This window comes from Lampris incognitus, chromosome 3, assembly GCF_029633865.1.
Source record: "Lampris incognitus isolate fLamInc1 chromosome 3, fLamInc1.hap2, whole genome shotgun sequence".
NCBI lineage: Eukaryota > Metazoa > Chordata > Actinopteri > Lampriformes > Lampridae > Lampris > Lampris incognitus.
In genome coordinates, this window is record NC_079213.1 from 85,741,803 (window position 1) to 85,755,501 (window position 13,699).

Below are 13,699 nucleotides of genomic sequence, written 5' to 3' on the forward strand. Positions count from 1 at the left end.
AGAGGGGACAACTGGCTCCTTTTCGCACTTTTTTACTCATGCAAATAGCGCGATGAATGTTGTGGAATGTACAGACTGTTTGAGGAAGTCCAAATGTGATTAGCAAGATATGTGTTTTAGAACTCCAGCGAGTTCTAAAACACTCTAGGCCAGATGTAATAACCTCAAAGAATGAAATAGTGAGACCAAGGTAATTGGTAAACTAGGAATATGTTTACTTTGGTAACCGGCAGACACATACAGGGCATGATCTTACTCTTCGCTGGCCTAGAGTGTTTTAGAACTCGCTGGAGGGACTACATGTCCAATCTGGCCTGGGAATGCCTTGGGATCCCCCAGGAGGAGCTGGGGGGTGTTGCTGGGGAGAGGGACGTCTGGAGTGCCCTACTTAGCTTGCTGCCACCGTGACCTAACCCTGGAAAAGCGGCTGAAGATGAGAGCTATAGGGGACAGCTGATGATTGCTTATGGCATGAAACAGGCTTGTACTGTCTCATAAGGAATTCACTTGACTTACTGGATTATTTTTTCTCCTTACTTGTTGAACACTTTCCCTACCATTGAGTGTTTCTTTTAACAAAGTTATATGTATATATAGAGGGGAAGAGAGAATACACGTTTGTTTGTGTGTGTGTGTGTGTGTGTGTGTGTGTGTGTGTGTGTGTGTGTGTGTGTGTATTCCGGTCTGGGTTCTGGAAAAAAAAAGGCTATATATATGTGTGTGTGTGTGTGTGTGTGTGTGTGTGTGTGTGAGAGAGAAGGGGGGGGGGAGAAGTGACATGCAATTTAAGGAGCATTATTTCAAACATCATCCCTTGGAACCTTTCATGTTTGTGGGTGTGTTTGTTTTTTAATTAGTTTGTCAGCAGGGAGAATCTGCCTGGCTTATATGATGGTGTCAATATCCTTGGATTTGGAGCTTCGTCAATATTGTCTGGCCCTGCCGCTTGCTAACCTGAGCAGGCTGCTGGCATTTGGTATAAAATAAATAGAGTGATTTGTATGTTTTGTTTTCTTCATAGCTCGGACCAAGAGAAGTTTTATTTACGCCACACCCCATTTGATTTCATGTGGTATTTGCTCTTTTTACCAGTTGTGGCCTTGCCTTGGTGTACCGAGGATCCGCTGCCATCAGTCCTAATGGTCTCTCGTGTGATTCTATGGTCGGGTGCTGTGGAAATGTTTCTCCAGTGATGAGGCTCTTGCTTGGGCTCCAGAAATCGCTGACAAATGCTGGACAGAATGTCTGTGTTTTTTAAACACAAATCCTGCTCCTTCATATTGTGAGATTGCACATTCCCTGCTGGTTTTCCTCCTGCCTTTCTCTTCAGTTTTCCTTCCTATTTTTTTCCCCAACCAGTATGTCCCTATGGATGGAACAGGATAAAAATAACAACAGAGAAACTGACTTTCCTTCTGAGTTTTGTGTTAAAGAGGCTTTGGCAATATACTTCTCTGTAAACTGCCAACAATACAATTTACTGCAAATATTTGTCCAACAACAAACCTCATTTTTGTTCTGTTCCTCCGCGGGTTTAGGAGTCATGCTTTAAAATGTGTCAGCGGCCATGTCCACCCTGCCAGAGCAAACGTCCCAGGCGAAACCCTGATATATTGACATCACATCTTTGCGTTGCTAAGCTCTCCTGTTTCTGTCTTTCGCCCCTCCTTGCCTCTCACAGAGAAAGCTCATGGCCATCTACCTCCACAATGACGAGAGTGTCCTCAGCAACGTGTTCTGCTCCCAGATGATGTGTGCCGACTCCATCGTCTCCTATCTGAGCCAGAACTTCATAACATGGGCCTGGGACGTCACTAAAGAAGCTAACAAAGCCAGGTACCAGCACCTGCCCTCTTGTGGCCCTTCCGTGATTAGAGATGCATGATTTGATCAAAACTATGGTATTTCCTTTGTCCCCCCCCCCTTTTTTTTTGTTTGTAAAATTCTCTTTATATTTTCTACATATTTCAGTTAGACCTAGCTCTACTTTTTATGATTTCTTTTCAATTCAATAAATTCTTAGGTTTTATTTTCCAAATTAAAAAAAACTTTTACTATCAAAAAAAAAAACAAAAAAAAAACTCAAGACATATGAAACATAGTGAAATAAGTCGGATTTATTTCAAGATTTTCTCTAACATGCAACTTTATTAATGAGCCATGGACTCTGTAAAGCACTCAAATATGCCATTAAAGAAAACTGCAAAACACCTGGAAGACAATGCAGCCGCTTGTGATTAAGTAATTACAATGTCAGCATTTTTTTCAGAGTTGTGCAGTCCTATCTCTTCAGTAGGCCCTCAACTTACAAGCATTTAGGGCCATTGGCTTCTGAGAACAACATGATGGGTAATATCCTGTCAATAGTGCCTTTCTCTCTCAAATACGCTCTACAGTACTACTGTCCTACTTTTCAAAAGCATTGTAAAAAGCAGTTGTGGTTGATTTGATTTTTCACATTGCCAAGTATCTGCCCATATCTGGGCAGCTTTGAAAAGCTGTAGAGATGTCTTAATTTCTGGCGTTCAGCCCCCACTCTACCTTTTACACCCCCCCTCTCTCTCTTGTCCTCGCTCTCTCCTTCGCTCTTTCTTCCACTTCAGACTCTACTTTGAAGGGGGTGCATGTTAACAAAAGGCGTTGTGTTTGGTCTATGAGGCCCCTGATTGGGCAGTCTTGGCTAATCTGTCTGAATTTAGGGTCATTGGCAGATGAGGGGCTTCCCTAAACTCTAAACATCTCTATCTCTCTGCCTGCCTGCGGACCTGTCTGTGCTAAAACCCTAATATATGCAACTTCCAGGATTTGACCGATTTGGTTCAGTAGTGACGGTAAAATAAATAAATAAATAAAATTGATGCGGTTTACCTGTATGACAGACATTTAATGAATTAAATCCAACACGGGTTAAAGTGTTTATCTGCGGAGAGGAATGAACTAAAGTCATATTGAGGTTTGATAAAGCTAAATTTGAGCCAAGCCCCAGCTCTCCCTCTGTCTCACTCTCTCACTCCCATCTTGGTGACCCTTGTATCTTTCACATCTCTCTCCCTCTTTTTCTTTATTTCTTTCTCTTTAATTCTTTCTTTCTCTGTTCTCCCTCTCTCTCCCTGAGCCACCATAGTTAAGCCCCCCCACCCCCACACTCCGCTGTAGAACGCGTTCAAAAAAGACTCTAACACGCTGACCTCGCCCCTCCATTATTTCCTTTAGGGATATTCTCTCCTTCGCTCATTCCAATCTCCTTTCTCTCCTTCACCTGTTCGCCTCCTTTGCTTTTTGCCCCAGCTGAGTCTTTTTATTACGCATTGAAAAGGAAGGCAACATCTGGAGCCTTTCATCCCACACAGCCACTCACAGCTTCGCTGCTAACGCATGCATGCACACGTGCACTCTACACACACACACACACACACACACACTTTTTGTCCACATTCTCACGCTCCCTGGTTGATCCAGAGTGACTGGTGATTGGCATCAGTCACAGAGCCTGTTAAGAAGGTATCCCAATTCCTTGTTTGTGTGTGTGTGTGTGTGTGTGTGTGTGTGTGCGTGCGTGCGCGTGCGTGCGTGCGTGCGTGCGTGCGTGCGTGCGTGAATGAATGTGCGCGTGTGTGCGCATGTGTGTGTGTTAAATGAACCTGCTGCTATTGGAATGCTCCAGTTGGATTGCTTCTCTGTATTCTCACAGTCCTCCTAGTTTAAATGATTAATTATGCATAAAAGCATTTCTGCTGATCACATGCCAGTGTAATTTTCACCCATGGGAAATGCCTCCGATATGTCACACAGACGTGGTACATGGTGTCTTACGGCACAGCACACATTGAAACAACCACCCGATAAATCCACATTGAAACTCTTAAATCATTGCCAGTGTTATGTTCCTTTTTAAAATGTCCCCTATATGTGACCATGCTAACCTAAATAAAATAATTGTGTGTACATCACATGGAGATATGTGAACACTGAAACATTCCACTTACTCTTTCTATCAGTACCATGTGTAAATTGGCCAGCAACAGTGGTTGTTATTGTAGCTCTAACTTGTCTGGACATGTACTTCTGTTGCACTGAGTTCACATCCATGTCAAATCTCCCATCTGTTTGATAGTGCAGATGGTGTATATACATACACATGTCCTTTAAGACAACCTTGAAGTGAAACTCAAAGTTTTAACAGCTAAGAGAGCAAGGGACACCTGTACTTTACACTTGACTTGGTTTCTGTGACTTCCACAGAGATGAAAACATAATTACTGTTTAAGTAGCGGAAAAAATGTCATTTTCATATTAAAACATGTCTGTTTCCTGAAACAAAGTGAGTGCAACAAAGTGAGCAAGCAAAGCATCCGGTTCCCATACAGATATTCTCATATGGATGGCTGGCAAAAATATCCCCAGCGGTACTACTGTACTAGCCCGACCCATCAGCCATTCACTGAAGCGAATAGTAGGCCCAACCAGTCACCTCACATCCACACGCACTGGCTTGATGAAGATAAATTAGGGTTGACAGTCCAATGAAACATTAACTAGTTTAGCTACCTGGATATGCAGTAAGCCCGGGAGGGAGGGGATGGGTAACAAATTAGAACCTGTCAGTCACATTAGCCAACCAACCAAAAGTTGAAGCTCACAGCAGTTGCAAGTTCCACAGGTTCATGTTAGTTTGGAGGTGTAGAAACACTGCACAGGTGTTTCCTCTGCTGTGGAATCACCTCCTTCTAGAAGATTCTGTTTGGTCAGAGCCACGGGGCTCACATAGGCTAGGCTGCATTCTTTGCCACGTTATGTTATGGATGATGAGGCTGTGCTGAACTGCTCACCTTTGCTGCAAGGGGGTTAGCATGACTCCCCCTGCACCCCCCACCCCCATCCGCTCCAATCGATGTTGTGTCAGTACTTGTTTTCAGTGGATTTGTATTGACACCAAAATGTCCAGATTACAGCATTTTTCATAAGTTGTTGTGACAATGGATACAGGGGAGGTTTAGTTTGTGTTTCTGGATCAAGCTGTCTTGTGTTGTGATGATGATTTTCACTGTGGTTGACTGACTCTTTGGTCTTTTAGGTAGGGACCAAAGGAAGTTATGCTGGAATTAAGATTGGGTTACACTTCAAGGTAGTGTCTATTGTCCACTGGTCTTTCATTACAGGTTAGAGTTTCCCTCTGTAGTCTGCCCGGGGTTAGGCCTTTGCAACGTCAAGTGTTGGGGACAAAATGCTCATCAGAAATTGGGGGTACCCAACCTTCCTTTTCAAGACATAGGTCACCTAGTTCAACATTTTGGATATCTTTCATTTAAATCAAATTCCACAAGCCTCTTCATTCTTCATTTAGCTTAGGACATTGTGTAAAAGCTTTAACTGTCCCTTGAAGCTTACTCCTTTTTCACCATAGTGTCCACAGTCGCTGCTTGGTCTGGTGTAATCACAATTCTGCTGGTATGGCAATGAGCAGGAATCCTCCATTTCACAGTTTGAAAAGTCTGCAAGTCACTCCCTCAACTTTGCATTCGTTTTTTAATTAGCTACACCCTCACTCAGACCACGTCCCCTATCCATCCGTTTCTCTCTGACCCGCCATGCTTTCATCCAACCATCCATTCCATTACTGCTCTATTTTACTAGCCAGTTATTAAAGTAGATCTTATTAAAAGGCGGGAGAAGAAGCTAATCTATATTTGCATTCAGTCTATAGCAATTCATTAATATTATGACATTTACAGGGAGCTCGGCAGGAGCCCCGCCTGGCTGCTACCCTTTTCCTTCCCTGAACTGTTAATTTAAAAAGTTCTGTCTTTGTAATGGAATAAGAAATCCTCTCTTGCCCTATCAGTTCTGGGTGTCTGGTGAGGAATACTAATTCATCTACGGATGCTGTTTAGACAGCGTGTCGCTCTGATGGAATAAGGAAAAGCAGACTTGGTCTTAAAGTCCTTAATGCTGTCTGTTGCCCATTTCTCCTTTGTGCTGTGTATATGAAATGAAGAAACGTGTGCCTCTTTTCATATCTCATCAAAGACCATATTTATGAATTATTGCGTGATGGCCTTTGTATTTTCTGTTTCTAGTTTTTTCTTGTAAACTTCCACGCTCTGGAGTATATGTTAAGCTCCAAGAATAACAATGAGATGATGCACAAGATAAAGTGAAAAATAGATTTTGTCTGGTTGCTTCCTGTGCCTTCCAGACTACTCACCATGTGCACAAGGCACTTTGGCAGCATGGCGGCACAGACTATACGGACATACAAGACGGACCAGTTCCCCCTGCTCCTCATACTCATGGGCAAACGCACATCCAATGAAGTTTTAAACGTGATTCAAGGTACTTGCTTATATTCAGTAATAATATCCTCCACAATATAAGGAATAATTATCAGTATATAAAATAACCTACATTATCCAGTGTGAGTTTTTATAGTTATTTTGCTTGTTTGTTTGTTTTTTCTTCCAAATTCTACATCAGGCAATACGACAGTTGATGAGCTGATGATGAGGCTGATGGGAGCGGTGGAAATCTTCACAGCACAGCAACAAGAGGACATCAAGGACGAGGTGAGAAATTCCTGAGACAAAGTCCTCTATCAATACACTCAATCTCTGTCTTGTACCAAATTTGTAAAAATAAATTAAAAAAAAGCCGTCAGACCAATGGATAGTAAAATATTCATATTGACATCCAGTCGCTCCTGGCGTTTTTGGCTCCTAGCCTCAAAGTTTTAGAGATGTACAATTATGACAGACCACAAAGCAAAATCTGCCTGTGGCTGATGGAGTTTGTACTTGCATTTAGGAAGTCTATTCTAAGATCTTAGCCCATAAAATTTTAAAAGTGACCAGGGAATTTATGGGTATTATGTTTTATTTAGTTTCAATGTTATTCACTACTGTGGCTGAAAGTAAAAGAGAAGACTTGAATTTATTAGCTTGCAATGGAAGCCATGATTGGTGTTTCAGAAACTAATTTGGAGATCAGCCTTCAAGAGTTAAATCATGATAGAAGCATCTATCTGCATCTGTCCTCTGCCAACATCCAAACCACCAGATTTAGTCTTTGCATGGTTTAACTATTTCTCATTCTGTCTCAGCTGTCAGCAGACTTTGAATGGTGAGAACTAAGAACCTTGTGATGCTAACAAACATAGAAGGCATTGGCAACTTTTGCAAGTTAGCTGTATCTTAGTACCTGAATTGGTTATGCATGTCCACTGCCGCAATAATAAAACAAGAATGTTTACAAGTTTATTTCACATGACGAGGGAATGAGATGTGTTCACTGATCAGGGGAACATGTCGTTGAGTCTCCTGACCTAGTGTAATGAAGAGTTAAATGGCAACACATTGGGACACATCAGGAAAAAAGTTCTAGACACTGCTAGGAACAGCCAGAACACATACCGATGGGTACAGCACAATTATTCATCTATCCCCGTTTAGTTCCAGTTGACTGTGGTGAGTATGCTCTTTGGTCTATGAATAGGCGCAGGATACAGACTCCTCTCATTCACTCCAGTGTTTAGGCAGCACGATGCTGCTCTGTGTCGACCAGCACTTTTAATCCAATAGAAGCTGGACAAACACCACTGAGGGCTCCACTACAGAGAAGAAAGTAAGGGAACAGTGGTGCTTAGTCTTTGATGTCAGAGGCAGGAATCTGGGACAGTAGGACAGGGAGGTCCCCTTGCTGTCCCTGACCCCCTGAACCACTCTGGTCTTTGCCGCAGACAAAGAGAAAGCGCTCTCTTGAAAAAGATGTTTACTCAGTAACATCAAACGAGAGATAGAGTGCTTGTCTATATGTTTTTGTCCCATATACAAGCAGGTTTTGGAAAACACAGTACTGTAGCGAACATGCCATGCTGTCGGTCTCCTTGTGAATCTGTTTTCAGTCAAAAGGTGAACCAGAGTTCGAGGTGATATATTTTTTGGGCTGCTACAAACACAACCAGTAATATATTTCCTCTCTAGGAACAGCATTTTAGGATTTGCAATTAATTGCGAAGTCTATGCTAAGTAACTAATGCGTGTGTCAGGCAGGTTGAATTTGTGATCATTGGTATAGACATCATTTGTGCTTCCCACATAGATTTATATCAGCAATTTGGTATGTACTGTTTGTGACTGATTACTCCTTCTCCTACACTCTCTCCAGCATTCCCATACTTTTTGGTCATCCTGTCACTAACATTTTTCTGCTGCTTGTTTGGCTCCTGTTTAGCTATAGTAGGCCTATGTCACCCCGTATCAGAAATGTCACAGTGAAACGGTCAGTCAAAGCCCCTCCGCTATCTCAACAATGCTGATGTAAAGGTTACTGATTATGAGCACAGCAGCCATGGGAACTGGTTAAATGATGAGTGTTGCCGCACATACAGCCCAAGAATTAGACTTCTTCAGGTGGGTGGATGAATGTTGAGTGACAGCTAATCTCTCTCCTTATTATCCTTATTTTTATTATTGCTATTACTTTGACTTAACTTGAGCTTTGCTTTGAACATTCCAATTTTATGACAGTTTGAAAAATAATTAGCAGCAACAAACTGTAGCAAGTAGTCACACCTCAGGATGATATGAGTCATGAACTATGGGTTCAAATTTGGGTTGTCAGATCAGCGATTCAAACACACAAGTCAATTTTCTGTGTTGCATATCGATACTATATCTTTTCGTAGTTGTACCACTGGCGCTGGAATAGGGAGGACAATGAGACCTCCCCCCCCCCCACACACACACACACTTTAAGGTCTTATGGTCGCAATCCCTGACGCATTACCCATCAATGCACAGGAGACGTGGACATGGCAAGACTCCACACACAGTTGGAAATGCTCCTGAGCTTTTTGACGTCCCACAACTCTGTGCTCAACTCTACATGCATCACAAAAATCGCCACCCTTGTTGATGTTCTGGCAGGTGTGTCTCTACGTCACTGTGTTGATGTCCAATGCGACAGCTGAGCAGAGTTTCTCAAGTCACCATTGTTTGAAGACCTACATCCGATCTAAATTTAGTTTAGTTTTTTTTTTCCTGGGGGGGGTAGCTTTATTTAGAGTTGTCATGTTCTCATAAACTCCTTGTTTATTGTTAAACCTTCACAAATTCTCATTTTTCAGTTCTTTTTTTTTCTTTTTTATTTCTGGTTTTTCCGTTTTTCTCCCAATTTAGTGGCCAATCAATCTCTATTTTAGTTCAAGCACCCACCCTCGCACTGTATGCGTTCGCCGACTGCATCTCTTTGGCCGACAGTCTCGAAGGAGACGCCTCGCCGCTTCGTGACAAGGCAAATCCAGGCCAAACCACTGCTTTTTCCGACACACCCAGAGACGCATTCATGTGACAAACACAAGCTGACTCCGCCCCCCTCCCGAAGACAGCGTTGCCAATTATTGCTGCTTTGTCGAGTCTGGCCATAGTCGAATCTGACGAGACCGAGGCGCGAACCCCGGTCCCCAGTGGGCAACTGCATCGACACAAAGCCGATGCTTAGACCGCTACACCACCATTTTTCAGTTCATTTTTGATGTGTTTTTGTTTCCTTGTGTACGATATCATTACAGTGTTCTTATCACTTTTATATTTTTTTTCACTCTGTCCAAAATCTTGCTTGATGTGTGAGTCTGGTAGTTAAGGTATTTTTTTATGCTTGTGTAAACGAGGTGGTAGCGTAGCTGTCGGGCGAGCACATGGAATCTGTCTCGATAACAGTGAGTGAAGTGTGATAATTACCCAGGCGTGGCCTTTCAGAGGTTGAGGAAGATGACTTGTGATAATGTCACAAATAAATGCAGTAGACCCTATGACTGATGCTGAGAGCGCAATGCTCTGATGCAATTATTCATCATTAGTCCTAATAACCACAGGAATTTTAGCATATCCTATAGCTGACAGGATCCATCCCATGTCTGGGGTGAAGTCAAGCTTGCCTTTGCACTCAAAGTCTTCACATGTGAGGATTTTAACACCCCCCCCCCATCTTCTTGCCTTCTCTGTACTGTTTTTCTCCCCTTTTGTGTTTTTCTTCTCGTGTCTTCCTGTGTAAAGACACAGACATGACCATAGACGTGTGACCAACTCAGACATACCAGTCTGACAGTGACTGTTGTGTCTGCCTGGGGATAACGTTCGATGAACGGCCGCACTCTGACTAAAACCTGCCTCCAGGACTCGCTGCTCATTCTCATGGTTGTCTGAGTTCCAGCTTGCTGGTTAGCAGCCGACTGACTACTCACCGCATGTTGTTATATGTACCTTCTGCTGGCATCAGCAGCAGACTGGCAGTTTCAGGTCTTTTTGCCTTCTTAAAAAGGAAGACAGGCTTTAGTCCCTGGCACATGCATCTGTTTATACAAGGGGAAAGCATGGAAACCAAATACATATGAAGTGGTGATAAATTCTATATATTTAAGTACAGTAGTATGTGGGAAAAGGGGCAGTTTGATTACAGTTGTTTATATTTCCTAATACATTTCCATAAATTGCAGTGTTGCAATGAAAAAACAAATAACTCTTAGTAGCCAATATGTGATATAATTGCAGTGACTCTGGACCAGGACGTTGAAGGCACTCACTTTTGATTCTTTTGTCCATTTCAACTTTCTATTACTGGTTCTTTTCAGTGGTCAGCTATTATAGACTAAAAGCACAAGTGTATCCTTTACATTTTCTGATTCAATGCAACAATCACAATGCCCTTAGCCTACGCAGAGCTCCACATTATCCTTCTGATCATCAAAATACAGCCTACTTTACCACATCCTGGCTGGTGTACAGTACGGACATGCAGAACAGTGGAAACAAATGGCTGTGTGCTTCTGACACAATGGAAATGGTTATTTATCCCCATGATGTTCACAAAACACCTTGTAGCCGCAGCAGGTAGAGCGAAAGAGGCCACTTGTCCCGTTCCTGCTGTTCAAACAGGAAGAAAGATTTAATGAGAGTGAGACAGGGAGCGAGAGAGAGAGAACATAAGAGAGGCCCCAGCTATGGTAAAAGAAGCCCAGGCCCAGAGTGCTACTGTCATTTGTGCTGTTTGTATGGAACCACAAACCACATTATGCTTTTACTCTATTCAGTACTCCCACACCCCACGCCACAGCTTAGATGTTTTTGTTCTTTCATAGTTTGAATTATGCTGTCAAACAAATTTACCCCCCTTTCTCTCTCAATCTCTCCATCCAGGATGAGCGAGAGGCAAGAGAGATGGTGAAAAGAGAGCAGGATGAGGCGTACCGTCTGTCTCTAGAAGCTGATCGCAAAAAGGTACATGTAAAAATAAAAGCATGACTACTGAAATAATACATAAGAAACAAATGAACTTTTCTGGTGGAACACAGATCATTTGAGAACCATGTATGCAGTTGTCTCTGTCATTTTTCTTTTTCATTGGGCCATGTCACACCAGCAGTGTTGTAGGAAATTGGACTCAATATCTGTCTTTTGAACAGCAGTTTATGGTCTACTAGTTTCTTTTTCTTTTGTATTTTTATAATTTCAGCTCCATTGTCAAGGTACTGCCATGTGAGAAATTCTAAATCTGTTGGTGTGTTTGTGTTTGAAGAGAGAAGTCCAGGAGAGAGAAGAGGCTGAGCAAGTTCGCCTGGAACAGATGAGAAAGGAACAGGAAGAAGAGAAGGAGGTGAAAGCGTCCACTTCTGCCACATGCCCCCCCCCCCAAAAAAAACAACCCACCTTTCCCTTCTAATGCAGAGATATTTATGGCACAAAATAAGCATTCTCAAAAACTCAAACATTTGGGCACCTTGGAGAGAGCTGTGACAATTATTGTTTTTAAAAAACATTTGTACTTTGATTTTAAAATGTCAGCAAATTTAACTGATTGCCAAGTAAGTTTGCATGTATAATTATTTTGACTGTGTGATGCTCGATTGAAGACACAAGCACAAAATTTTAAGAGGGGCAACTTAAGAGTTTCTATGAGAATCTGAAGTTTGTGCCTGAAGTTTTTAAGAAGCATTAACAAATTGTAATACTATGCCACTCCATGTAGAACCAAGTTGTGTTGCTGTTGTATTGGCAAAACCTCACAGTCACTGACTGTAAACTGAATGTTTACATGCAGTCAGTAACGTGATTAAGGTGAATAATCAAATTTAGGTGGCAGTATGATTTAGGTGTCTATATGGTTACAGGCATGGGCATAAGTCCATGAATACTGGGATGGCATCCAGCGCTTTACCTGTGCCCCCATCCATAGGGTTAGTGGTTGTGTCAGGAAGGGAATCAGACGTAAAATTCTGCCAAATCATTATGTGGATTGACAAGACCAGGAATGACATGCTGGATCGGTTGAGACCCGGGTTGCAACAACCGCCATTGGTGCTGTTTCCTCACAGGGTGCTAACAGAAACTATGCACCTGTTGGGGAATATAGGATAAGACGGATGAGAGGAGGGTTACAAGCAAGATAGAAAAGAGAGAAGAGACAGCTGAAGAAGAAAGACTTTAGAATGGCCACACTTAATGTTGGGACAATGACAAGCAGGGGGAGAGAAATAGCAGACATGATGAATAGGAGAAGAATACAGGTGATATGTGTTCAGGGGACAAAGTTGAAAGGAAGCAAGGCAATAAAGATTGAAGGAGATTTTAAGATATACTACCATGGTTCAGATGCCGGTAGCAGCAATCGCAGGGGAATTCTTACCTTTTTGGTGCATGTGCAAATCAATTCTCCATATGAACACCAGTTATGGTTTTCCAAAGTACAATAAATCAAATGATTGAGGAAAAAAATCTAGATCTGTTTATGGCATATGTAATTGACGCAATATGCTTGCTTCGATTTAGACCTTGGTTTGATTGAGACAGTTTGATTAAGATGTTTACATGACAGTCACAAAAATTTTATTATTGCCTTAGTCTAATTTAAATTGGATTTTTAACTTGCATGCAAACACACTGATTGGAGCATATTTGGGCTACATGCGCGGCGTTATCCAGCAAACACACACACACACACACACACACACACACACACACACACACACACACACACACACACACACACACACACAACTTTTGTAGAACACTGAATGGTTGTAATTACAATGAGGCCCATCTCTGTTAATGTCACCGTACATACATTCAAGTTATTGTTCCATTTAAATGGCTTGTGTTGGTACAGCACACAGCCACATATTGAAACGCAAATGAATAAAAGAATTGGGTAGTTCATACACAGGCTTGTGCACAAACACACACACTCACAGCCTATGCAAACATACGTACATGTTCACTCAAAACAATTATCGTATGTGAAGAGGAAGCAAACACACATGCACATACACACATGGAGGAAAACAATAATTGTCTACTTGCATGGCACAAGTGTTGTAAAGCCTTGTGTAGTGACACAGTTTAGTCGTGCCTGCTTGTTGTTTACTCAGCAGCAGTGAGCCCCGGGGCACTGAGAGGTATCAGGTGACCCAGCTCGCTCAAGTGATTTGTCACTTAAGTCAAACAGCAAAACAAAAGACTCCAAGGCTGGTGGGTCCCTCTTAATTATATCACTGTAGTCCACTATCCAAGCTCTGTGTGTGTGTGTGTGTGTGTGTGTGTGTGTGTGTGTGTGTGTGTGATTTGAACAATCACTGTCTTGTCCCTCCTAATTATACCACTGTTCACTAACCCATGTCCATGGTTGCTATGGTTTCTCCTTCATTACCAGC

The 13,699-nt window shown here is 42.3% G+C and overlaps 1 protein-coding gene across 1 annotated transcript in view; it reads left to right on the top strand.

Moving 5' to 3' along the window:
- faf1 (Fas (TNFRSF6) associated factor 1) overlaps window positions 1-13,699 on the top strand; it is a 181,689-nt gene that overhangs the window by 154,634 nt on the left and 13,356 nt on the right. Inside the window, exons 13-17 of the mRNA XM_056276960.1 lie at window positions 1,682-1,836; window positions 6,197-6,333; window positions 6,475-6,563; window positions 11,190-11,270; window positions 11,569-11,646. Coding sequence (XP_056132935.1) covers window positions 1,682-1,836; window positions 6,197-6,333; window positions 6,475-6,563; window positions 11,190-11,270; window positions 11,569-11,646 — 540 coding nt within the window. The remainder of the gene's footprint in view (window positions 1-1,681; window positions 1,837-6,196; window positions 6,334-6,474; window positions 6,564-11,189; window positions 11,271-11,568; window positions 11,647-13,699) is intronic.